The sequence below is a fragment of the Megascapheus bottae genome, chromosome 24, assembly GCF_031878675.1.
Source record: "Megascapheus bottae isolate mThoBot1 chromosome 24, mThoBot2.hap1, whole genome shotgun sequence".
In the NCBI taxonomy this organism is placed as follows: domain Eukaryota; kingdom Metazoa; phylum Chordata; class Mammalia; order Rodentia; family Geomyidae; genus Megascapheus; species Megascapheus bottae.
Window position 1 is genome coordinate 6,184,574 of NC_143532.1, and position 27,635 is coordinate 6,212,208.

Consider the following 27,635-nt stretch of genomic DNA (forward strand, 5'->3'; position numbering starts at 1 on the left):
ATATATATATATATATATATATATATATATGTATCTGGACAGCAGTTTCCTTCTTCTGTTATGCCAGTAGTGAGTCTTGAACTCAGGGTCTCACACTCTCACTTGAGTTTTTCTTCTCAAGGTTGTCATTCTACCACTTGAGGAGCAATACCTCCATCCACTTCTGGCTTTTGAGTGGTACACTGAAGAGAAGAATCTTTTCTGCCATGGCTGGCACTGAACTGGGATCTTCAGCTCTCTGTCTTCCAGAGTAGCTAGGATTACTGGTATGAGGGCCACCAGCACCCATCTTTTTGGTTTCTTAATCCAGATGAGCAGTAGATACGTTCAGAATACAAGCAGATAGCGTCTCCCCACCCCCTGGCCTCTTTGATTCATATGGATCAGGGCATTGATGCTTACATACTGTGTCCAGGTCAGGGTTGCCTTCTGTCACACTTGGTTGAAATGCAGATTCTCAGGCAGCGTCAAAGTGGGGTTCCTGCTAGCAGAGTTTAACCAACTTTCTAGGGGATTCAAACACAGCTCAGGATGGAACTAATCTTCATCTCATGGCAATTAGAAGAGAGCTCCCACAGTGCTCACGCAGTATTGTATTTTACTTCAAGCCTGTGCAGGGTGTGATTATTAGCACCCACGTTCTTAGTCTCCCAGGAAGAGAGGTTCTAGGTAGAGCCTCCCTCCACCACATACCAGGTCTGGTCTCTTGACAGTCCCACCTCTGCTCTGTCATGTACCTGCGATGGTGACAATACCCACCTCTCTCTCTACCCAAACTTCTCTGCGCTCCTTCAGCAATGTTGGATTTGATGCATTGACAAAAAAGTGAAGAATACAGAGATATTGATCCCTTCAGCCTCATCTGTACAGAACTGATGGCGTTCTGGGCAGGACTCTAGAAAGAAAGCTTGGTCTTTAGCATGGCCTCTGTTGTGCAGATAACTTGTCATTTTCCAGGTGAAGGAAATGAAGCACCGAGAAAAGTGTCAGAGACAAGATTCAAACCCAGATCATTTGTCTCCAGCTTCCACAATCTGGCTTGGCAGAACAGCAGGGGCCCCACAGAGGAGGAGAGGAAGGAGAGCCTCTGGCTCTTCCTGGCTGGTCACTCTTTGTGAAGCACTTACCACCGACCCATCATGTGCTACCTCCTAACACCAATCCCCAGCATGAAGATTAACAGGCTGTCCTCCCAGAACTGTTCACAGAGGCTCAGAAAGTCTGAGAGATAATAAACTGGATGCAGTGAATTTTAACTCATGCTCTTTATGCCTTGATACTGACTTCCTAACCACGAACTAGAAAAAAAAAAAGATGATGTGGAGGTGGCCCGGTAGGGAAGATGAGGCAAGAGGAGAGGAAAAGCAAGAGGAGGTAGAAAGGAGGGTTGCTATGATTGTAGTGGGTTGCATGCATGGATGGGAGCATCATCATGAAATCTATTAACTTACAGAATTAATACATATTAGTAGGTATAATAAGTCATCTCTAATTCCATCCTGAACTGTCATGGCCTAGTGGGCTTTGGGCAAGTGGAGCCAGGGTGCTGATGAGTCTAGGAGCCCCAAAAGGCCAAGTGTGGGTGTGGGGTCCATTGCAGACCAACTGCTCCATCAGCTGGCCTCTTTACCTGAGGCATGTGCTAGGATCCACCCCAGCAGATGGCCAGATCCCCTTTGCAGGGCTCTACAGGGCTGAGGGTCAGATCACTGCCAGGCTGGCTGTCTTCCACAGGGCGGATCCGGCTAGATTTCCTGGATGTCTGCAGTTGCCTAGTGGGATGCCGGATTTCCATTTCCAGCCAAATGCCAATTTGTCCCCAGTCTGAGGCTGTGGTTTTCACAAATAGATCCTTTTCAACAACCAAAAATAGATTTTGTTTGTTTGTTTGAACTCCTATTAGGCCTGGCGACTATGTGTGAACTATTTAATTGACTGCTCAAACTGACTGTCTTTCAGACAGTGAAAGGAGATGCTATTATTAATTGTCCTTGATCAGCTGCCATAAACTGCATATCCCAGGGAAACTGGGTCCTGTGTCCATCTTCTAGAGACATAGGAACCATCTGGTTCTCTCCTTCAGTTTTGCTTCTTAGAGCTGTGCTCATCACTGGAGAGCATTCCATCACTTCCACCATTACTCTGTTCCTGCCAGCTCACAGAAATCACACACAGGGACTCTGGGACTTCAAATCCCGCCACTGAGGTTCTGAATGGAAAGGTCAGGGTCCCTCACAGCTGGAAGGTGACACCAGAGGCTCTAGATCAACACAGTTTATGGGTCAGTCGTGTAGGGAACAGAGTTGACTCAGACAAGTCCCCAGACAAGAGCTTCCGCTGTGACTGAGGCCTGCTCATGGTCACTTCACCTTTCTACCTGTCTGTCTGCAGATCTGCTCTTGTGGGAGTTTCCATGTGTCCCCAACACATTATCCAACCATCGCATAATGAAGCACTTTCAAACTTAACTGGCTTTCTTTGTGCATGCAACAAGCAATAAATGATTCTGCTCTTGCTGTTTCCTTTTGGTTTTATTTTGTGGTGCTGGGGATTGAAAACCAGGATCCTGCACATAGTAGGCAACTGTTCTACCACTAAGCTACATCATCCTCAACCCTATTTTACTCTTAATAAATTAATTCATTGTCCATTCTGGGAGTGTTGAACTCAGGGCCCCACTCTTGCTAAGCTGGTGATCAATCCCTTGAGCAACACCTCTAGTCCAACTCTTTTGCTGGTTATTGTAGAGATTAAGTCTCATGGACTTTTATTCCCTGAGCTAGCTTTGAACTGCAGTCTTCTACATCTCAGTTCCCTGAAGTACCTAGAAGTACAGGATTGAGGTAGAATTACAGTGCCTGGCTCTTATTTCACTCAATATTGTCAGACAAGTTATTTCCCTTCCTTAAACAATGTCACCAACGACTGGTCATCAGTAACCTTTATCTGAAGCCCTAGCACAGTGTCAGGCACATATAAGGTATTCATTAAACATAGAGATATAGGAATGAATGCAAAACTATGCATATGTAAACAGGGTGTCATACTCTGGGTGGGTGGAAGGAAGGAGATGGTGCTTATAAACAGGGCTCAACACATGGATGGCCTGGCCTATCAATATTGACAATTAAGTCCTTTCCCTGTCGTTCCAATAAAATCTTGACCAGGTACTTAGACTTAGCTCTCCCATTGGGAGCCAAGGAGATCTCTGAGGAGCACTGAGAGCAGAGTCACAGAGTGTCTCAACATTCAGGGATATTCTTGGGTCATCCATTCCAACCTTCCCAGTGCAGGGGGAAATTTCTGACTTGACTTCTTCCTGTAATCTCTCCAAGATGATAATACAAAGTGGAAATGCATAAGTAATGACCTCTCAAGTGGGACAATCCTGTTTAGAGGCTGCCCAGTCGATAGCCTCGTGGTAAATCTGGCTCTAAGAGAGCCTGGCTCATGAAACAGCTCCCTGTTATCTCACTCCTTCATCACTGCCCTGTGATATTTGCAATGCTACATCTGCATCTGGGACCTTGTCTTTTCCAGCTCTTTGCCAAATGGAACTGTGCTCCACAGACAATAAGGTGACAATCCTCTTAACTGTGGCATTTACCTGGGCATGTCCAGATAAGTCTTTGTTTATGCCAGACATTTCTTGCATGACAGGATTTGGATTGCCACATTTGAATGGATCAAAAAGATCAGAATAATAACCCTAAAAGCACAGAGGGAGTCATGCATAGCATCATGCAGTAGCACTTGTCTTATTGGTCCCTTGGTTTTGATACTGGCTGTAGAACTGCCAGGGGGCTTGACTGGGCCTTTTATGGTCATGGGACTTGAACTGTCCCTGAGCTCTTTCATTCAAGGCTGGCACTCCACCACTTTGAACCACAGCACTTTTCTGGTGGCTCATGGACTTTCTCGCCCAGCCTGGCATCAAACCATGATCCTCAGATCTCAGTCTCCTGGGTAGCTAGGATTACAGGCGTGAGCCACCAGTGCCCACCTTGGGCCTTTTTTACATAAGTGTGTGAGCCACATTTCCAGCATAGTCCTGTCAACAGTAAGATCTTCCATGGGCAGCAGATTCCATTTAGTTTTCTTTTTCACTCACAGCCCATGGCACCCACATGCTATGCTGCATTTTGACTTCCCTCATGATCACACCCTGACTGACAGGCAGGACATGTGTCCTCAGGTGTACCAAACACCAAATGTACACAGAGGCTGGACTATCGTGATTGGACTGTCTAGGGGCTGGGGGGGGGGGTGGCTCAGTGGTAGAGCGCTTGTCTAGCAAGCATAAAGCTATTAATTGGATTCCCTAGCACAGTCCAATATGTATAATGAGCCGAGATAGACTGATAAATAGATAGATATAATATTCACATTTTCATATATTATATGTTCACTACATATATTATATGTGTCATAGATAGATAGATAGATAGACAGACAGATAGTAAGCCAAGACTTGGGATGCAATGATGGAATAACTCCAGGGCTTCCAACATCCTCTGACTTGACCTCTAAATATTCAGAGGTCACCATCACCAAAAAGAACTCAAGGTAAATTACTCAGTTTCCGATATCTGTCAAATCTTCTTTCCTAAAATTTCCTGGCATTGAGAGCAATGATTTCTCCAAGCATAGCACAAATTCTGAACACACGAATAAACTCTCCTGATGAACATTAATTACCAAAGAGTGAAACACCACATTTCTTAGTTCTATGACCAGCTCAAAGCTCTGTTAAGCTCATCTTTAAAAGCATCAGTGTGCATGTGGTGCACGTCCATACCCATTGTAAAGAATGAAATTCAGAAAATCTAGGACGTTATCTATACAAGGCCAACAGTACTGCTGTATCTCAGAGATAAACCCTCCACATAATTTGATGTATTGTGTTGTGGGTTTCTGCAATGCAATGCATTTGGTTCTCCACAAAATTGGAATCCCAGTGAATAGCACTGTATACCCTGACTTTTATTTTTCTTTCTAAGCTTATATTGGGAATATTTTTGGTAGATTGTGTCAACATTTTTAACATCATGTTTTGAATGCCTGCAGGATATTCTATTGTGGGGATTCTACTCATTTATTATGTGATATGATTGTATTACAGTGAGTATTTTTGCACACTGTACATCATAAAAGGCACAGTCTGAACCTGTTTTATCCACAATTGTTAACTTAGTCTCGCTAGAGACTAATTCAGCCAGGTCTATGTTTGAATAGAGATTGGTTGTCTGACTGTAATTTCTTTAGGAGATATTCCAGAAGTTAGAGTTTGATCCCTTATTTTATTTTATATTGTTTTGCTTTTTGTTACAGGGCTGGGGCTAGAACTCAGGGTTTCTTGTATGCCACACTAGTTTCTATCACTGAACTATAACCTTAGCTCTGCAGACTACATTTTATATGCAGTGATGTGGCCATAGACTCACTCATAAGGAGATTTGGGGGTAGGAAAGTAAGAATTTCCATCTCTGTGGTCCACAAAGGGATAGCGTAAAGAGCCTGCTGAAGACTATTTCTACTTTAAAGTCTGTATTTTAGTAGTGGCAGATCAAACATGGTCACTGGGTTGGTGGCTTACAATCTGTTTTAAACCATGAAACTGTGTCTACATGTAGCTCTCTTTTGATGATAGCATACACAATTGTTAATTCCAAATCATTCACTCTTCTGTAAATAAGAATCTCACTATCACCACACAGAGGCTGTCTGCCTAGAACAGGGGAAGTTTATCAATTTAATTGCCTAGCATTCCCTCCATCCTAGATCCTGTGCTATACTGGACATAGAGAAATATCTAATACACACCTCCCCCAATTTCAAGAAGAACAATCTAGCACAGGAAGACTAATGGATGGTTATAGAATACTAGTAACCACCTGGTTTATGAAGACAATATATAGCAAATGGATGAATGGATGGACAGATGGGTGGATGGGTGGGTCAATGGATGGATAGAAAGAATTTGTTGAAAGGAATATAAGAAAAACAATGTAGAAGGTGTACAGAGATAGGAAAGGCACAAAAAGGCTTCCAAAAAGAGTTAATATTTAAACAATGAATAAAAGTTTGTCAGGTAGAGAAACAAGGAGAAATAGCAAAGGCATTCAGGTTGAAGTTTATAGGTACAGAGGAAGGCCAGAGAAGTATAGCTGTAGAGAAAATTTGGTGGGTTTGGTGGGAAGGCATTACCAGAAGCAATGCTTGTATTAACCTTTGGTTTCTCATGAAAGGTTTAGTTATGGGTTTGAAGTTCCCTCAGGCTGGATCATGATACAACAATTTGCATACAGATAGTATGTATTTGAAAGTTGATCTCAGGAAGTAATTTGAAAGTCTACCAGCCTCTCCTGGACATTCTAGCAGAGGAAAACCTGGCCCCCTCCATAATCCTCCACGGCCTCCAATTCTAAGCCTCTTGTCCTTTGACTATGCATCTGTGACCTGTGTTTGTTCATGACTGTGGGGTTGCATAGCTGGGGAAAGGTCTGGTATAATGGTTACAAAGACTGGCCTTTACTTGGTCCTGTAGAGTAGGGCAGAAGCAGGGGGGAGCCCAGGCCTTGCAATAAACATACACATTGTTTTTCATCATGGGGAGTGCTCAGGAGAACAGTACTCTGTTAGTTGCTGCTGTGGCTTAAAATATTTGCCTTCTTTAATGCACTCCTGACTGGATGTGTCTTCTAATCACAGCAAATCCGGGCTTTCGGTCTCACTAGCACAAATAATCCCCTGGAAGGTTTAGAACTCTCTGTGGGAGAACTCAGGGGTCTTGGAAGTAAGGATTGCCAATTAAATTTGTATTTGCTCAGTCTAGCAACCCCACTGGAACTGCCCTCTCTTGGGCTGAGTGGTGAGGAAAGTTCGGAGCTTTCCTCAATGAGCTGGGATAGCTTGGCTCAAACCCTCGACTTCATCTATCCTTCTGGATTTCTTCCTTGCCCTCTGTCCATCTTGCCTCTGAGAGGCCAACACATATCATCAAAAGACATTTGGCATAAGGCTACTTTGATGCTCCAAAAATAGGTGAGAGCAGAAACCATGAGCAGATGGGTTGACCTGGATTTGCTGTCTCCTTTCTCCTTCCACACCTAGTATTTATCTAGTATTTATGCACTAAAGCATTAGTTTTGAGGGGGAAAAAAATCCCAGTATAGATTTTACCTGTTCCTTTGCCAACTATGTGATTCTATGTTCCCGACTCCTCTTCAAAACTTCAGTTCTAAGTTTTAAAAAAAAAGTCTCAAAATTGCTTGGTGATCACAGTATTTGCCTTACGAATGAATGTGGGTGAATGCAGATAAGTTTCTCCTAACAGAGGACCATAATAGCTCAAAAGTTGTGTATATAAGGTCATATAGAATGAGACTAAATGAAATAAACTCTAGGTTAATGAAACAAGAGGTTTATCTTTGTGATTGCTGTTCTTAATGTACTATGTAAAGCTATTCTTTTCTCTTTTTTTTTCTTTTTTCCACTTAGGGTTAATCTCATGCAGTTACTGTATCTGAATTTGTATACTGGTATGCTGTACACACACTTATTGGTTTATTTGAAATAGGGAAGGGAAGGGGGGAAACAAGATGACTGGGAGGGAGAGGGAGGGGGGAAAAGGGGGACAAAAACACAAGACGGGATATCAAGTTTCAAGAAATGATGTACCCACCACCTGGCGAATGTAACTGTAATCCCTCTATATATTATCCCAACAATAAAATACAATGAAAAAAATTTTAGAAAGAAATTCAACATCCTCAGTAGCATGCTTGTGACAAAAAAATTGAGCATGGAAAGTATATCGAATGCTTAATGTTATGGATGTATTACACATATAAATGTACCTACTAAATTGAAAAATCACTACTTGGTTTTATCTTGAAATGAATCCATCCATTGATTTAAGGCTTATGAGTAAAACCTTGGTGGAGGTGTGAGTCTGGGCAGTAGAGAGGTTTGGGGAAGCTAGCATTACAGGGTTCTCACAATGCCCCTACCAGTCCTACCACCACCTGCCCTTTAGGCCCAGCCATGTCCAAATTTGAAGCTCTCTCTCCAAAGATCCCGCTCTCCTGGGTTTTGTGGCACGTTTCCTAGCTACCTAAAGAACTATGCTATTCAAGCTGGCCACTGCACTGGCTTCTGTGTGTCATTCTAATGACACAGGAGGCTAGGAGTGGAAAGAATATGGAGAGGAAGAATACGGGGTGGGGAGAAGCAGTAAGAGAAAAAGCAAATAAAGAAATGGACAGAAATGGAATTGGAGGAAGAAGGGCTAGGCAGGGAGGTTTGGTTAGTAGGGAGTCCAGCTTGTGAGAGGAGTAGCCTGGGCTCCAACTTCCTGCCATATATTTAAGGGACCCACCCCCTAGTTCGAGCTAGGAGTGAGCCACTGGAAAAGGGCAAACAGCATCTACCATGAAGTGAGCTGAAAAAGCCACCATTGGGATAACCAGTAGTTAATCTGGGACACAGAGAGCCTAGGACTGAGGCCAAAAGCCTGACAGGAGTCAGGAGGTACAGGGACCTCATAGCTGCTGTTTTCTATACCCTCATTTGTCTCCAGTGAAGCTTATTCTTCTTAATATGGCAATCACATTCATAAAAGCAAGCGTGGCCTTGCCTGATGTGTTATAGAGGAAGTAGATGGATCTCCAGGGTCGTATGACCTCAGCCAAGATTAGTGCACGTGCTTTGAGTTCTTAGCATGTATTCAAAGGGCCAGAACTCCAGAGCACAATTTTCCTTAACATTTAATTACATCTCATACATTCAGAGCAACTGATGCTTGAAAAGGGACATGTGAGAGCATCCCATTAATCCATGAGATCGCCTGGCAGCCAGTTGTGAGATAGACAGAATGTGAAGCAAGGTGATGTGGATCTCAGCCACACTTACTTCTAGGAAGCTGAGATTGGTTTCGCCTGCTCCCACTCCAGGTTTCAACAGCTACTTACCCTATCTTGGACTGTGTGATGAGCTGCTCCCTTGTTTCGAGCTATAAATGTCAAAGTACCGCTGAATAATATTTTCTAATTGGACAATTATAATAATAGGAATAATAATAGGATGGTAATGGTGGTGGTAATATAGCAGCTAACATGTGACTTTTCTATGAGCCATAGAGCATGTTAATCTAATTACATGGTTCCCTTTATGAAATACCACATAAAGATGAGAATATGGGTATATGCCTATAAAGAAACAAGGTTACACAAGGTAAAAAACATGTCTTGGGTCTCTTACATGGAAACTGGGGAAGTGAGGGTAAACTCTAGTGCTAGCTCTAAAAGTTAGACTTTTTTTTTCTGGTATGGCAGTTAGAACTCAGGGCTTCATATTTGATACTTTGAGGCTCTACCACTTGAGTCATTCCTCTAGCTCTGCTTTTTGTCTGTTTTGTTTGTTTTCTGCTGGTTATCTTTTTTTTTCATATATTCTTTATTGTAATTAATAGAAGAGTTACATTATATTCACCAGATAGAAGGTACATTAATTCACATACACTGATATCCTTTCTCATGTCTTGGTCCCCATTTCCCTCTCCCCCCCACCTCCACCCCTCATCTTGTTTTCCCCCCTTCCCTATCCAATTTCAAATAACCAAATACAAATATATCCAATATATCAGATAACAAAGATACTGTAACAATATAAGACAATCAAGGGACAGCAAAAGAGATGAGAGATAATATAGTACATTAAGGACAATAATCACTCATTATATGGCTTTTGTTTCTATATCCTAGAGGTCCTTTCATTTAGCATCATACTATATGGCCTTATGTATCTAGGTTTTGCTCTATTGCAAATCTCTGCTATGAGAGCCCAAAGTTTCTACTGATTATGACAAATGAGGGAAACCATTGAGCCTATGTTCCTTTGAGTCTGGCTTACTTCACTTAATATGATTTTTTTCTAAGTCTTTCCATTTCCTAACAAATGGGGCGATGTCATTCTTTCTGACAGCAGCATAGAATTCCATTGTGTATAAATACCACATCTTGTTGATCCATTCATCAACTGAGGGACAACTGGGTTGGTTCCATATCTTTGCTATGGTAAATAGTGCTGCAATGAACATTGTTGTGCTAGTGGATTTATTATGTCCTTGTTTCTGGACAATTGGGTAAATGCCTAGTAGTGGAATTGCTGGGTCATAGGGGAGCTCTATGTTTAGTCTTTTGAGGAACTGCCATACTGCTTTCCATAGTGGTTGAACGAGTTTGCACTCCCACCAACAGTGTAGTAGTGATCCCTCCTGGCCACATCCCCTCCAGCATCTGTTGTTATTAGTTTTCTTGATCCTGGCCATTCTAAGTGGAGTGAGGTGGAATCTTAGAGTTGTTTTGATCTGTATTTCTTTTATGACCAGAGATGTCGAGCATTTCTTCATATGTCTATAGGCCATTTTTGTTTCTTCTTCAGAGAAGACTCTCTTTAAGTCTTTGGCCCATCTTTTAATGGCATGGTTGTTACTTTGGAGATTAGTTTTGGAGAGATTCAATTTTTTGAGTTGTTGATATATTTTAGATATGAGGTCTTTGTCCATTGTATGGTTGATGAAGATCTTCTCCTATTCTGTAGGCTTCCTAATTAATTTACTAGCTATGTCCTTTGCTATATAAAAGCTCTGCAGTTTAATGCAGTCCCACTTATCCAGCCTTTCTCTGATTTGTTGTGATTCTTGGTTCTTATTAAGAAAGTTTCGACCTGTGCCAAGGAGGCCTAGTGTATCTCCTATTCCTTCCTGTAAAGTTTTCAGTGTGTCAGCTTTTACCTCCAGGTCTTTGATCCATTTGGAGTTAATTCTAGTGCAGGGTGAAAAAGAAGGATCCAACTTTAGTTTTCTGCAGGTGCTTAACCAGTTCTGCCAGCACCACTTGTTGAAGAGGCTGTCTTTCTTCCATTCTATTTTTTTGGCTCCCTTGTCAAAGATTAGGTGGCCATAGGTCTATGGGTTAATATCTGGGTCCTCAGTTCTATTCCATTGGTCTTCAGGCCTGTTCTTGTGCCAGTACCAAGCTGTTTTGCTAATTATAGCTCTGTAATAGAGTCTGCTGGTTATCTTTTTCAAGAGCTCTTCTACCTAGTTGGTCTTCCACTCTTAGCCTCCAGAAAGCTAGGTTTTAAGTCCCCTCATGCCCAGCCAAAACGTGGGTGACCTTTAAGTCTTCTGCCTTAAATATAACCTAAATAAATTCCTTTGTTCTTCTTTCCTTAGTACCTTCATTTGTTTACAAGTATTTAGCAAGCCACAATGACCTCATGGGTCCTGGGCTTAGAGTTTGGGATACAGGGATAACACCATCCTTGCTTTCCAAGATATGGAATCTGGAAAAAGTTAAGGGCCCAGATAGTTCCAGCACTGAATCTGCCTGGCTTGGAAATCAGCTGGTCAAGCAAAGATTTTACCCTCCCCCAAGAACCTCCTGGTCCTTGGTCACTCCAATTTGTCCTCAGAGAAGAAAGCCTGCCACCAAAACCCCATCTTACTCCAAGCATAAACAATCTTCTCTCAGCACTGTATCCCCCACTACCCCATCTGCATCTCAGCACTTAAAAAATACAGACTCCTGATTCAACAAAAGTCTCCATGCCAGCTCTTCCTCTTAATGCAGTGTGCCCTGTGGTGTGTCACGAAACCTTTTTGAATCTCCTTTTCCTCAGCTAAAATGGGGAGGCAATCTTTTCTACCTCACAGAGAATATATGGAAATGGCTGGGGTTAATTTTGTTTTAGCTCTTTGCCTCTTAAGCGCTGATATATTTATTCTGCTGATACTGAGTAAATGAATCCTGTCTCAGAGGCCAAATTCAACCTTTACAATATTCATGATGAAGGTGGCTTCTTCAAGCAACCATGATTTACTGTGGAGTTAAAGAAAGATCAAGGGAAGCTTTGCTGGGCCCAGATGGGGCCCAGAAGTGGTTTAGACATAAACTTTTACCTGGCAGCAGACTAGAAGTATGAGGAATGCAATATCTGGCTTTAGTGTCAGAAAATTCTAGACATGGGGGGGGCAGCAATGGCAGGAACCTGTATCATGACATGTCTGACAAGAGCATGTCTGACATTTTGGAAGGCAGATGCTTGATTCCTAGGCTAGCAGTTAGAGAAGCAGGGTCATCTAAACACACAACTCCCCCAGCCATGTCCCAAGGAAGTTAATTCTTGTCCCTTTGATTATTCATGAAGGACATGATCGAGCCATTTTGTTCTCTTTAAATTGTCAGCAGTTCTGTTTCCTATCGATGCAGGCCCCTGGGGGGCTGAACGTCTGTTCCGAGCAGAATCTCCCTATGCTGTAGCGCATGTGGCTGGGCAGGTGGAGGCAACTAGGGAAGAGGTAGGTGTGCCAAGGCCACTGCTGGGGCAGTGTTGGCCCTACCCCTGGATGTTCGGGTTCCAGTTTTCCCCTCTGACTAATTAACACTGCGGCCTTGGCATAGAGACACAAAAACTGTTCCAGTGAGGAATCATAGCAGTTGAATTCCAGTGGGTTCCATCAGAGGTGTGCCAAGTGCTTGTGCCAGCTTCATCTGGGTGGGAAGTTGAGACTTATGGTGATCAAGAAGAGAGAGCCAGGACTCTAAGCTCAGGGATTCTGACTCGCATGCTCATACTGTGGCCTCCTCATTGCTCCGTATCCTCCAGCACAGAGGACTTCATCCTAGTTAAATGAATAACGTCTCCAAAGGGCCCAGTGCAGAACTGGTGATGGATGAGTTGGTGATGTCTTTGCTTGCTTCCAGCTCTGCATTCCCATGCTTGTGTATGTATGCTGAGTTATTCCATATGTGGCCATGGAATGAGGGAGGAGTGATGGGTAGCACTTCCACCTAGAACCATCTACCAGACAGAGAGCAGAAACTCTGCTCAGAATGCTTCCTAACATGGGCAAGAGCCCCAAAGATTGCCTGTTAGTGCTTTACTGAGATTAATCCAGTAACAGGACCCTTCTTAGCATAGCAAATGGCTTTTCAAGAACATTCTAGAATGGCTCACGACAGCTTTGTGGATATACAACTAGATACCTTGCTTGTGTGATAGGGAAGAAGCTCAAAAAATAGAATGAGATATAGATGCTCTGATGAGAGGCTTCTGGGTTGAGAATAGGGGTAAAATAAGCAAATCAACACAGAATATAATAATAACAATAACAATAATAACAGACATTGGCACAACACAGCAGCACAGGCCTGTAATTTCAGATACAAAGGAAACATGGGTAGGTAGATTATGGTTCAAGGCAATCTGAAGGTATATGCAAGATTTTACCTGAAAAAAGTAACTAAAGGAAAAAGGGCTCATATTTCTCTCTCAAGTGGTAAAGTACTAGTGTAGCAATTGCAAGTTCCAGAGTTCAAACCCCCATATTGTTAGACAGGATTGGCAACAAAACCACTCTGTTGCTTCTTCCATTCCTTTCCCTTTAAGTTTCAGCCAATCACTGAAGATCTAATTAGGGGCGTTACCATCTCGGGCCATCTGGTGAAGATATGTCAGAGGGAAGCCATGCTTTCCATGGTTTAGAGGGCTGAGAGGCACTTGGGGAACGCCAAGTGTTCTGGATGGAATTATATCCCAACACCAGATGAAAATTCCTCAAAATCCCAGCTACGGTTGTCAAGCCTCAGGTACCATCTGCAAATCCCACATCCCCCCTTTGTCCCTGCCTTTGATGTGCAGTAGACAGCGGCATTAGCAGGGATTGGTTTTAGAAACCCAATTTAGACAGCTTTATCCTAATTAGGCTTAATCTTTTTTTTTTTCAAAGTATCTCATCAGCATCAAGTTAACAAATGTACACCAAGGCTATAATCTTGTGGATGTTTAAAATGTCTATACTTAGCACTGGGTAGAGGTTGAATAAATATGTATTGCTTGAATGAGTAAATGGAGGAATGAAGGTTTCATGTCCTCGATACTGTTGCTGGGTATTGAGTGGAAACACAATAGGTTTGGAATCTGCCACGTTAGAGGAGACTTTTCTTCCTGTCTCTCACAGCATCTAGAGGTCACAAAGCCTCTTTAATAGAGCACCTTCAAATCTTTCTGCCTCTTTTGCCTCCCTCTTCAATCTTTAAGGAACCAAGTGATCACCCTGGGTCCACAGACAGGCAGATTTCTCAAGGTCCTTATCCCAAACGCATCTGTGTGAGCTCTTTTGCCTAGTGAGGCAACACACTCACGGGTCTGTCTGCAGGACGCCATTATCCTGACTGCCACCTCAACCTCCTATGCAGTCGTTATCTTTCACAGAGGCTAGCAGAGATGGGAAGTGTCTTCGTTCCTCCCTATGGGTATTATTAATCAGTGGGGCTCCCCCATCTTGAGAACTTAGGAAGAATCTAGTTCTAACTGGGGTCACCTCACTGTGCTGTCCAGTCCAGAGTGTGGGTACTAGCTCCCCTCCAGATGGGATGCCTGCAATTCTGTAAGACAGCATCGACCGCAGCCTAGTTGAGTGGTCACATACACGAGTCTGCACCACTTGGACAAAACTCCATTTTCGAATGGTGGATGCCATGTATTCCTACCAAATCATCTACTTTGGGAGAAAAGCTGCTCAAGGAAAGTCCCCTCCTCCTTGGTAAGTCATTGGACATAAGAGTGGCCCAGCCCACCTTTAATCTCTGTTCCAAGATTAAGCTGGTTCACCCCCTTTTGGCCCCAGTATATCTGCTTTGATGAAATTTTACTTTACTCTGATGCTAATGAAACAACATTGGAACAGGGCATCAGAAAATGTTTACAGAGGTAGTTATATTTACTGGAACAATTCCAATGAGAACGTGCAGTTTTTCATCCATCTCTTATGAGAATGAGGGGAGAGGCAGGTAGCCCTTCTGTCTTCCAACCAGGAGGTAGGGTTTTCTCCACTGAATGAACATTATTTCAAGTGGATGACAGGTTTTCTCTGTTTCAGTCACTATTACAAAGCTAAGAGGCAATGCTATTGTCCATCTCCAATAAAGCTTAGGACACCATAGCCTGGATTTTGCACATTAGCCTATTTTCTTCCCTATTTGTCATCCCTGTTTCCTTCACCTGTTTTAGTTCCTATTGTCCAACGTATCTCTAAGCTTAGACTAAGGAATGCTAAAAACAAACGGAAAAGAACTTCTGTTAGTTCCCAAGATTTTTCTGCCCCCGAAAATTCTTTCTTGTCACAGGAACAAACACAAGAGAAAGAAATGAAATGAAATGAAACATCACCAATGCCAACATAGAAACTCTTGGCAGGATTGAGTGCGACAGCACTGTAAAGACTGGAGTTTATGCTGATAATATGAAAACACGACTCTTAACACTTTATAGGCTGAGCACGCTACAATAATAAACGCCAGCATTCTAAATGGCTTGCTTGCTGTGAGCAGATTGCTGGAACTGAGATCTATCTCTTTTCTAAAGGATTTTTAGCTTTTATTACATCTTTATTCATGGTCAAAAGACATCAGTAAATTTGCTAAAGTGATTGAATATATTCTTCATACGACAGACATCTCTTAACATTCATATCTTTGCCGCCATCGTTTTGGATGTGAGCTTGTTTCCTTGGAGACGAAATATAGAAACGTACTTTACAATGCATAGGGTTTTGATAGTTGTGACATAGCCAGCATTTTTTTTTAAATCAATGTTCACAAAATGTTCACTTAAAATATATCTGATCTCTGGTGGCCCATGCCTACATAATCCCAGCTACTCAGGAGGCTGAGATCTGAGGATTAAGGTTCAAAGCCACCACAGGCAGGAAAGTCAGTAAGACTCTTATGTCCAAGGAGACTTACCAAAAGGCTAGATGTAAAGCTGTGGCTCAAGCAAAGAAGCTAAAGGACAGTACCCAGGTCCTGAGTTCAATTTTTAATACCCATACACACACAAAAAAAAGGAAACGCAAAGAAAATATACTCAGTTATAAGAGTTCGCCGTGGAGGACATGAAACTACAGAATCATCAACTCTTGAGGGGCTCTCAAACCCTGTTAGATGATATAGTGGGACATTTTCTTACAAATCTCTGTACAATCTAAAACAATACATGCTCAATATGGATTTACTGAGTTGGCTAGTGATTCTTCCTGCCCTGGCTCTCAGAAAGCACAACCTATAATGAATGAGAGGAACACAGACAGTGCAGTAAAACCATGTGAGAAACATCCGCTTTCCTTGAACTCCCTCATTCTATCTCCTTGGCAAAGACATCCTTGAGTGACAACACAAAATACGCTATGTGCAATGACTTCTTTGGGTGTTCTTTGGTCCATGTACATTTCCTAGTGTGCCAATCTCATCTCTGTCACCTTTTTCCCACTCAAGAAAATACACCAGCTCACAAAATACACCAGCATACATGTCATAAATACAGGAGCTGTCTGGAACACGGTGTCATTCATTGAAAAAGTGAGCTGGCCACCATTGTGGCACTTCAGACATGGCTTGTGAGACAGCCCACGACGACGATGCAACTATTTTATTCCATTCATGATGGGGATTACTTCCATCCAGAAGCCAGCTGAGATCCCTGTGCCCTCTCATGCCACCCTGGTGACTTACCTAAGCTCCAGAGAAACTGTCCCTGGGATTGACTCTATCCCCGGCACCATCCTAAACAAAGCTTGTGCAAGCTACTGCAAGCACCACCAGAATCACACCCCACTCCAAAAAATCCACTTTGTGTCAATCCACTTCCATGACCTTCTGGAAGCCACATCAGGGCAGGCAACTTACCACTCCACCGCCAGCCGAGTGCACGAGCACTGACATCCCTTTGCGGAGGTTGGCGACTTCAAAGAGCATCATGTAGGCGGTGACAAAGTTCATGGGGAAGGCAGCCGCCTCTGAGAAGGTCATGTCATCTGGGATCTTGTAGACAAACTCGGCCGGTGTACACACCACCTCTGCCCAGGCGTTATAATTGACAAAGGCCATGACACGGTCCCCGATCTGAAAATGGGGAAACACAGGGTTAGTGGAAGCTCTCTCCATGAGGAACAAAAAAAAAAAAGTCAGCAGGAACTGTCCATGGTACAAGAAGAGTAGCGAGCACCATTGTTTCCTGTCTGCTCTACCCACATGCTTCTGAATCTCACAGTGCTTTATTCTTGGAGGAAACAAATACGTTTTTGTATAGTTGTAGCAAATGCTCTGTCCATGGCTAAAGCTTCCTAAGTTTTACACCTTATTCAAGAGACCACCCACAGTTCTATAGGTCCTGCCTATCTAACTTTACCTCATCTTTAGGAAGTTGGTTGGGGAAACATCTGTTCTATCTGTGACATGCATTTTAGGTAGCCACAAGAGGCTACCTAACCCATGAAGGAAGAACCTTCCTCCATTCATATAAAACCACCTTTTCTTGTACTGATGAGCTGTACTCTCCTTTAGGTTTTCTCAGGCTTTAGCCTCCAGATCTGAATTATTCTTGGCCTTACTGGCTGGAGAATTGATCACTCTTCCTTGGAGAAGTTCCTTTCTTCACATTTGTTTCCCCACAGAAAAAGCTCCTCTTTCTTGGACAGGAATGATGAAGCAAGCCCTGTGATGTTCAATGGATCTAAACTATTTAATCCCATGGGCGTGAAGAACACCAAGGGTCTAAAAGGTGGAGTCTGCTCTCTGCTCTAAGATCATACGAGAGAAGGCTGTCTGATTCCAGCCATTTTTACAACATCCCTGTTGAGACTGTTCCTTAAACGCCCTTTTCAATCTGAAGGTTTGGGGGCACTGGAGATGCCATTGTAAATGAGGTACAGCCTACGCTTTTTCAATGTTTTTACCAACCTAGAAAACATTTAAGTGTCCAATACTGCCAGTGACTGGGCGTAGGAGGCAAAAGCATTTAGAAAGTATATTTCAGTAAAGAATAAAGCTTTAAGCCAAAAGCAAGAAGCTATGATGAGAATGTGCAGACATTTGGTCCAAAGATATTAAGGCCATTCATTGTGTGGGGAAGGGCGGGTAGGCAGGCCTAGGAATTCCAGAGAGGCCTGGAGGAAAATTCTCAGGCACATTGGGGATTTGCCAACCTGGCCAGTTCTGTTTATTTTGGAATAGGGTTGTCATAATCTTGGTGTGTGACTGGCAGTGTGCGCCAGGACCCACTTGTCCACCCAGCCAGGAAACGAAAGACAACAGACTGGCCCTGGCCCCTTTTGGCGCTACATAATGAGAAATCCAAGCAGAGGAGGCAGACGGGGAGAATATCAACAACATTCTAAGTGATTCTAGGCCTCTTTGCTTTGGGTTCTGGAGTGTCCTTAAGTCAGCGTGCCCAGCTAGACCCACTGCAGGAGAAACGTTCCAGTCACAAATAGTTCTGTCACAGCCACAGAGGCAATGCAGAGCTAAGAATATTTGCTCCCAAAGAGAGAAAGGATAAGGGTCAACATTCAACCACTGTGGTGTGGGGAACTTGTTTGAATCCCAGTCTCCTTTCCTTATCCGCTAGAAGCCTGGCCGAAGGTCAAGCACGAGCTTGCTTGCCTAGCTCCTTCTGAGGCCTCAACAGGGAGAAGTCTTTGCTTAAGAACTGTATTGTGTTGGGCACTGGTGGCTTGCACCTGTAATCCTAGCCCTGGGGAGGTCTGAAGAGGAGCGTTAAAGCCAGCCCAGGCAGGGAAGTCCAGGAGACTCTTCTCTCCAATTAGCCACCAGAAAGCCAGAAGTGGATCTGTGGCTCGGGAGTGTGTTCAGCTTGAGCAAAAACACTCAGGGACAGCACCCAGGCCCTGATATGCACGTGTGTTATCTGGGGCTTCCATTCCCACTTGCCTTCTCTCCCTTCCCCGCTCACCCCCCCCAAACACACAGAGTGGAAGTCTGTGCAAGAAGGACCAGGCTTTGAGGGAGAGCGCACACAGGTGTGAGGAGCAGCAGCTAGCATTTATGGCACACATCTTACACGGCAGCCATTTCCCCAAGGATTTCACGTCATCTTCAAATGTGGGCACTGAGCTTCTTTTCTCACTTGAGAGCACAAATGCTGGGTGGAGAGTGGGGGAGGGGGGAGTCTTCTCTTTAAAAAATCCTAATGGGTTTTTTTGTTCCCCCACAACCTATCATTATTGACAATGAATACAAATAAGTGAACAAATATGAATAGCTTGCATGAGTGGCCAAGTATTCTTTCCATGAAAGCATTCTGGTGCTTGATGTCGGATGCTTCTATGAAGATTTCTGAATGTGATAACCAAACTTCCTGGGGTCAGAATAGTTTCTTCAAAAATTCATATCTTGTACACATAAGTCTGGATACATTTTCTTATCATTGTTTTTATTTCCTTCCTCCCTTTTGAGGTGCAAGAGTTTGAACTTAAACCTAGAATTGCTAGGCAGACACTCTACCACTTAAGTTATGTCCGTTTTCACTATATTTCAAATAAGCTAGATGGACTGTAATTCCCCTGTTTATGCTTTCTTTTGTGGACTGCACATGCCATGTACCCAGCTTCTTATTGGTTAGGATGGCAATCTTATGAACTTCTTAACCAGGTGTCTTTGAACAATAATCTTTCCAATATCAGCTTCCTGAGTAGTCAGAATTATAGGCATGAGCCACCCTGCCCAGCTTACTTTTCAATTAGCAATAATCACATCACTATCACAAAGCTTGTTTTATTTTCTTTGTGGCTTAGTAATTATCTTTTACCCTTATCCTGCCAAAAACAAGCAAAAATGCATTGAATGGCAAAGACAGACTAAGTCACTTACCAAAGGCCACTGAGCAAAAGTGACAGAATCAGGCTTGTGACATCAGATACAAACAACTGGTTCATTACAGCAGACATAATATTACCAGTGAAGCATATAATTTTCCAAAGGAAGCCAGCTGGGTGGTACACACCTATCTTCTAGCAGTCAAGGGGTTTGAAGGATCACAAGTTTAAAACCAGACTAAGCAACTTATCAACTCCTTGTCTCAAAATAAAAAAAAGACTGGAGTATAATTCAGTGGTAGAATGCCTTCTTCTGCCCTCCAACATTACACACACACACACACACACACATACACACACACACAGAGCAAACATGTAATTTTATGTAAGTGTACATCAGGGAACTCCGAACCAAACCCTAAGTTTTTTCATCACTAAAATGCATGCCTTCACTGAGTCATAGAACACAGAATATGAATTTGACCCAAGCACATTATGTACATGTATTCAAATATCATAATATGACCTCTTTGTACAAGTGACAAATGTCAATTAAAAAAAAAAATCATGAAGACACACCCTTAACAGCATAACTGATAGCATCTAGTGTAAATACAGCAAAACAAAAGTGAAGTGTTTTTGAACCACTCTGAAAGTTCATCTCATTATATAATGAGTCTACTGAGAAAGAGATACCAGCCCTACACAGATAAGCTCAAATCATTTCTTTACTGTTGGGCCTCTGGAGAAAGATTTTCATTCTCTACTGCAAATGATCAAGGCAACTGAACAGTCAGCTGGCTCCTGCCTGGATTCCATCTCCAGCAGGACTGTACAGAAGGGCCTTGTGAGATTCCTGAAGAAGTCCTGTCATTACAAATGTAACCCATAAAATAACGCATGTTTCAGATACATGTTGGCATAGTCTGTCATTATCCCAACGGGTTCCCCATGAGTCTCACTGTTTAAGTCAAAATCAACACATTACCTCATATCCTTTCACACCGTCCCCCAGAGCTTCAACAATCCCAGAACACTCAAATCCTGGCACCAGGGGGGTCTTTGGCGGATTGTCAATATTTCCTTGTCGTACCATCAAGTCAATGAAGTTCAATCCACTGTGAAAAAGGAGAAATTCAAAATGAGATACAAACAAAACATTAGCCTGGTTTTCTTCCCTTCACCTTTCTTGTCCTTCCATCCTTCCTTCCTTCCTTCTTTCCTTCCTTCTTCCTTCCCTTGCTTTGTTCTTCTTCTTTTTAATTTCTTTCTGGCCTATTGTCTCTGATAGTAAGGCCACTTAGCTAGATGTCATCAATATAAAACAAAAATTCAATTACTGCTAGGCAGATAAATAATGGACTTCTGGCAGAGAAAATAGTGGCAGTTTTCACTTTAATGTGAAATTGAGCCCTTTTGTCCTCTCTTGGAACCTGTTTACTTTCATTCTGCAAACACATATTGACTAGCCTAATCATTAGACAATCTAACACTTAATCAAGAGCAAAACACACACACACACACACACACACACACACACACACCCCAGGGAGAGGTACAAAGGGACATATGGAAAGCAGCCAGACACTATGGCCCCCAGCCAAACTACAGAAAAGAGAAAGGAGACCTAACTTAATTTAAAAGTTCTCGAAAGAGCAACCTACCTCCCCTCCATTATCACACTCATCTATGCCAGCACCGTGCAAACAGACAACACCCAAAAAGATGAAGGGGAACCACCTATGTCCTGCAGGAGGACGGTGGCTCCAAAAGAAAGACCAAAGGGCTGGTCTGATGAATATGGGAATGCTGGAGCTAAGTTATCTCTGGATATATTTTAACACATTACTTTAAGAATGCTATGAAAATATATCCAAGTCATCACCAAGGGAAAGCAGATACTTGATTCTAATGCACCATTTTCTTGAATTGCCCTTGAGAATCACATTTAAGACCCACTTACCAATCGCATAGTATAGAACACATCCATGGGGCATCTATTTTACCTCCCAAGGATGTGGCCCTAATGTACTGCTTAGCTTCATGAACCATCATTTAAGAAAGACTCGAGCTACAGAATCCAAACTCCCCAGTCCATCCCATGACCCACATTATCCCATGGTTACTACTTCTTTCCCAGACAAGATGACCCGAAATATTTTTAAGCCCATCTAGCCAATTTTTCCCCTCTATTTCTTTGGAGCCAAGGAATTGTCTAATCCTGCTTGCTTTCCCCAGTCTAGCTCATCAGCCTTATCCACAAAGTGAAAAGGGGATGTCTTCCTTTGAAAGATGGGTTCAAAATGTACTACCTTCTGAAGGTGTCCCTGATTGAACTGCCAGATGGTACAGCTCTTAAACATGCTCTCCCCCACCCCCACCCCACTCAAGGCAGCTTGGCTTCCAGAGTTCCTAGGCATACAATAGATCTAAAGTAATACAGTGGGTTAGGTACTCATCTGCTGAGTGAGGCAAGGAATAATCAAGAATATTCAAATGTATGTCTCCAGTTTGAGCTGAATCTCAGTTCTATCACGTCTACCTGTGCTACCTAAGGAAGGTGGGAGAGATTCTTTCGGCTCCAACATCCTCATCTTAAAAAAAAAAAAAAAAAAGCAGGGACTAAGCTGGGCGTGATAGCTCACACCTATAATCCTAGCTACTCAGGAGGCTGAGATCTAAGGATCAAGGTTCAAAGCCTGGGGGGGGGGGGGCACAAAAGGACCTGAGACTCTTATCTCCAATTAACCTCTAGAAAATTGGGAAGTGGGCCTTGGCTCAAGGGTAGGGCTGTAGCCTTGAGCTGAAGAGCTCAGGGACAGCTACCTGGCCATGTTCAAGCCTCACGACCCACAAAAAAAAAAAAAAAAAAAAAAGCAGGGATTACCCTACCTAATGGGCTTGCTGTGTGCAAATAAGTAAAGCAATTAAACCAGCAGGGCACAGATACAGAGAATATTCAGTCCAGGCTGGTCCAGTTACAAAGGAAAGTATGTGAAGCATTTGGGGAAGACTCATTGAAAAAGGATTAACCATAGCTACAGAGCTGACTCAGGAAAACTTGAGCAGACCATAATAAATTCATTTCTATGAAACACAATCAAAGAAACAATACAAGAAATGTCTACATTCTCAAACAAACACTTTAATGCATTCCAAGCATTGTTTAGCTCCCTGCATCTCCCTTTGTGTGAAAACTTACTGTTTCCCAAGACCTTGAGGAAGAAATGCCGCCAGAAGAAATTACTAGACAGTTCTGCAAATGCAGAAGATTCCCCCAGAGAAGAAAGCCTTCATCCCAGAGCTGATTAACTGTCAATCACCATCCAGCATGCGCTGGGCCTGGGGACAAGAAGCTGAGAAGAGCTAGGGACTATCTAACAGACCATGGTGCTTCCTGTTTCTGCAGAAAGGCAATCAGTGAGTCTGTATGGTTGTGGTCTGTCTGCTTATTTTGCTTAACACAATAATCTCCAATTCCACTTGTTTTCCTGCAATGATCTAATCCTATCTTCCCTAGGGCTGAAGAAAATTCCATTGTGTGTATGTATATCTATTATGGGAAAAAGATATGTAATGTGATATGTATAGATGTACGTATAGTGATATTCATGATTGATATGTTTCACATTATATATGTGTGTGTATGTGTGTGTGTGTATATAGATGTGTGTGCATATATATAATCACATTATTTTTATCCACACATCTGTTGTAGGACACCACTCAGCCTGATTCCGTAACTTGACGATTGTGAATAACACTACAGTACAGGAGAGTAAAAATCTCTATGGCAGGCTTACTTTTATTCCTTCTGGTATATGGCCCAAAAGCAGTACAACCATATCGACTTCTTTATGAAGACAGAGGAATTTATCCTGAAATTTCAGCACAAAGTTAAGCTGTATGGGAGTTCCAGGCCTAGTACAGAATTTATAGACTAGTTATATGTTTCTTGCTTTGTGTTGGCAGATTGGACGCTGTCAGCCAAATCCCAGGTCCTCTCTTCATTTTCAATACCATCCCAACTTTAAAGAATATTTTATCTTCTATCACAGAAGTTGGCAAACTTAAGCATGTTATCAGAATCCCCAGGAAAGCTAGATGGTTGAGCCTGACCCCTGACTGGGGAGGTGTGAGGTAAGGGCAGAGATTTGGCATTTGTAATGAGTTTACAAAGGCTTCTGGGACCCAGGCATTGGAGAATAAATGGTGTATTATCTGTTTTTAAGCTAGTCCAATTCTATCTTTTCTCTCCATTCTTTCTTACTTTCTGAATGAGTTCCGATTAAAAAAAAATTAATAGACGCTGATTAGATACATATGAAAATAAAACATTCTCCCATTATCCTCTAGGGCAGTGGAAGTTTCTGATTCTAATTCAGAGCAATATATTTACCCTTATTAAATGTGGTCTTATTAGCTTAGGCTTATCATTCCAATTGGCCTGTCTCTTCCTTGAATCTTTCAATCTTCCATCAAAAAAAAAAATCTGGCTCACCTTCTCCTCTGAAAATGTGGCAATTATGCTATTGACTTCTGCACATAAGTTGATGAAAATATTGACAGGTTGTTACGTTGCTGTGGTAGAGGTATATATGAAGACAGTGAAAGATGCCAGGGAAGAAACTGAAAGCATACAATTAGCTGCACGTGAAATTAGATCAGGTCGTGTGTTCTCACAACTCTATGAAATATCCCCAGGACACACAGAGTTCACGTGTATTGTGAGAAGTGTGAAGTCTCAGCCTTGGTGAATGACAGCTGTGAGTCCCTGCCCCCCAGAGCAGGAATTACTGAGCAGAGAGGTGAATGCTGAGTACTATTATGTTGTGGCTGTATGTCAGAATCATTATGGTGGTGGTGTTTTCTCCTATATATGCACATACATCTTGATATGGAATCTTGGGCACCAGGGCTTCCTTCAGCTGAGGGCAACTCCTGGCAAGCTGTGAGGTCCAAAAATAATATTCTGCTGTTGTGAACTAGCATCCATGACAGAGGGGTTTTGTGATCTCTACTTTCAGGGGTTTCCCCCCACCCCTCCGTGGTCACAGAGCGAATGGCAGTAACTGTTTATGGGGCTTCTTTTGGGAAGTTGAGGTGACATCAGGAAAATGCTTTCTGAGTCGGAATGGAAACTCACCACCCTTCTGCCCAGTGGCATAAAGGACCCCGGTCTCCATGCCAGCCTCTTCCAGCTCTGAGAAGAACCAAGCAAACAAACATGAGGCTTTGACCAAACAACAAAAACATCCAAGGAAAGTGTGACTTCCCTTCTTCTGCTCTTGTCATTGCAGATAACATGTTCATCAAAGCACTTAACTCCAATCCACATGAGGCCAAAGAAACAGATGTTTGATTCATCTCCCAACAACTGAAGTTTTTATTTCTGGTTACTTAATCCCAATTGATAGCTTGACTAAGAAGCACTGATTGATCTAAAACACAAAAATCGTGTTCACATTTCTTTTTCTTTTTTGGGGTTCAAAAGCACACATTTGGTCTCAAGATTGTGAGAAGACTATTGATAATCTATTCTGGAAGGAAAAGAATGTCTAAGACAAGGCCACCTTCCATGCAAATCTCAAATCACTCCATATCTAAACTGTCAGCCAAAATTGTCTATCCTGAACTGGACCGTGGGCTAGAAAGGAACCCCTGTGTTCAACCAGAGGATGCAAAGAATAAGCAATGGGTATCTCAGCTTCCTTCTTCCTATTGCAGTGGTTTCCCCCTCCTGAGATGCCTCCATAAGACCCCACCTAACTTTCTCTAGCCACTATTTGTAGATATATTAATTAGTCCCTGCAGCCATGTGGGACATATGATACTCTGTAACTCAGATGATGATTTTCATGGTCTACCATTTCTTAACTGAGTATGTGAGGCTGCTATGTCACCACCACCACCACCCCTGCCATACTTTTTTCCCATAATATACACAGGAATGAAGAGGGACAGAGAGTTCTAGATATATATTGCTGCTCAAGTTCTTTGTGGTTACTGAATGTGAAAAAGGAAATCAATGCAGACAATATGTCCACATTAGTATTCAAAACACACTCAAGCAGAATTTCCAACATGGGATATAATGGTCAAGGAGATATATTGAGAACATAAATATTCACAGCCAGGTTTCAGCAGAACCAAAAAAAAAAAAAAAAAAAAAAGCTTGTACAAATAGAACCCAAACAAGTACCCCTGATGCCATGTCTTTTAATTTGGAGACATGGAGTTATTTATCTATACACAGCCACTCCTGTGGAGGCGGCAGGAAGTGTTTACTCCCACCACGGTTTTGACAAAGGTTAACATCTCTATATTCCTTGTTTGATGTTGACTGAGGCTTCAGCTTCAGACAGGAGCTTGGCAGTCACTGGCTGCATGGAACACTCAATCTCATCCCATTTAAATGCAACAGATCTCTCATGCCTTAGGGCTAGGCTAGGCAATAATGTTACAACCATGACAATGACATCCAGTGCCTCCCAGGGGGTCAGAGATCAGCAAATAAATCAGTACAGGGGATGACAATCCCACAAGAGCAAATCACATAAGGGTCACAGCTAGCCAGAGCATGAAGTGATTAAACTCATTGCCCTGGGATCTTGTGCTTCTCACAAGGAAAGAATTACTTAGGAATTAGTATTCCCATTCTCTAATCTCTCCTGCCCCAACTAGTCTCTACATAAAATGGATTCAAGACATCTAGAGTGACCATAGCTTGATTTCTCCTCGAAACCACAGAGGAGGCAGGATCCCCACAGAGGACACTGAGTAAAGAGTTGTCTCCATAGAAGGCGGAGGCTGAGGGGAGGATGAAGGCTGGAAGACCATATCCCAGTGGATACTCTGATGCTAGAAAGGATTTGAATCTGTGCCACCCAGAATGGCAGCCACACATGGTTACCAAACACTTGGTGAGGATAGCTGGGGAATTGGCCTTCAAATTTTGGTGAAGTGATATTTAAGTTTAACCTTAGAAAGAGACAATAACAGAACTGTTAACCTCATGTCTCGCCTGTCAATTATGAGGAACTCTAGAAATCCATCTGTTTCGTTTTTTTTTTTCTTAACAGTACTGGGTTAGAACTCAGGACTTCCCCTTACTAAGCAAGTGCTCTTCAGTTTAAGTCATGCCTCCAGACCTGGTGATTTTTAAAAATAGGGTCTTGCTTTACCCCTGGCCTGGCCTGTTGTAAAGACAGGCACTCATCACTATGGCCCAACTTTTTCGGTTGAGATGGAGTCTCACAATTTTTTGCCTGGGCTAGCCTTGAACTGCGAAACCCTTGATGTGAATGGCTGGTCTTCAGCTAAAAATCCATCTTGCAATGTTGAATGCTCAGAGAGAGAGAGCAGTATACATCAAAGGCTGACAAATAATGATTCCTCCGCTGGAAATGCAAATGGGAAAATACCTAGAAACAATTTGAGCTCGCTTCCTTCCTTCCTTCCCCTCTCTCTCTCTCTCTCTCTCTCTCTCTCTCTCTCTCTCTCTCTCTCTCTCTTTCTTTCTTTCTTCTTGTTAAAGAAATTATCTCTCAGCTCTGCTTGCCTGGCAGCCTTTTGTTCACCCAGGAGTATCGTGGTGTAGTGGTAAGGAAAAGAACTAAGAAGATCAAAGACATGCTTGATTGATACACTTTGGAAAGAGCAAAGATTTACCCCCTGGAGGGTAAAACAATAAACATGCAAGTGAGCAAACCTAGATACAAGATGGCCAGAGATGGCAAGTGTGTGAGAGTTTGAAGAGGGGGGGGAGGGGGAGGGAGATCCTGCAGGAAGCAGAAGATACTGCAGGGGCATAAACAACAACAACACACATAGTTGTGGAGACATTTTCCTCTGTTGCACTGATGTAATTTCCTGATGGGTCCCATGGTTTGACACTGCTTTGCAATTCTGTGGTCTCTAATCAAGAGTGACGGAAATGGGAGGGAACCACTAGGTA

At 42.7% G+C, this 27,635-nt stretch overlaps 1 protein-coding gene across 1 annotated transcript in view; it reads right to left on the bottom strand.

The window, feature by feature from the left end:
- Positions 1-27,635, bottom strand: part of Vat1l (vesicle amine transport 1 like) — a 91,066-nt gene that overhangs the window by 51,085 nt on the left and 12,346 nt on the right. The window contains exons 2-3 of the mRNA XM_090357253.1: positions 20,667-20,796; positions 16,752-16,967 (exon numbers count right to left, since the gene is read on the bottom strand). Coding sequence (XP_090213379.1) covers positions 16,752-16,967; positions 20,667-20,796 — 346 coding nt within the window. The remainder of the gene's footprint in view (positions 1-16,751; positions 16,968-20,666; positions 20,797-27,635) is intronic.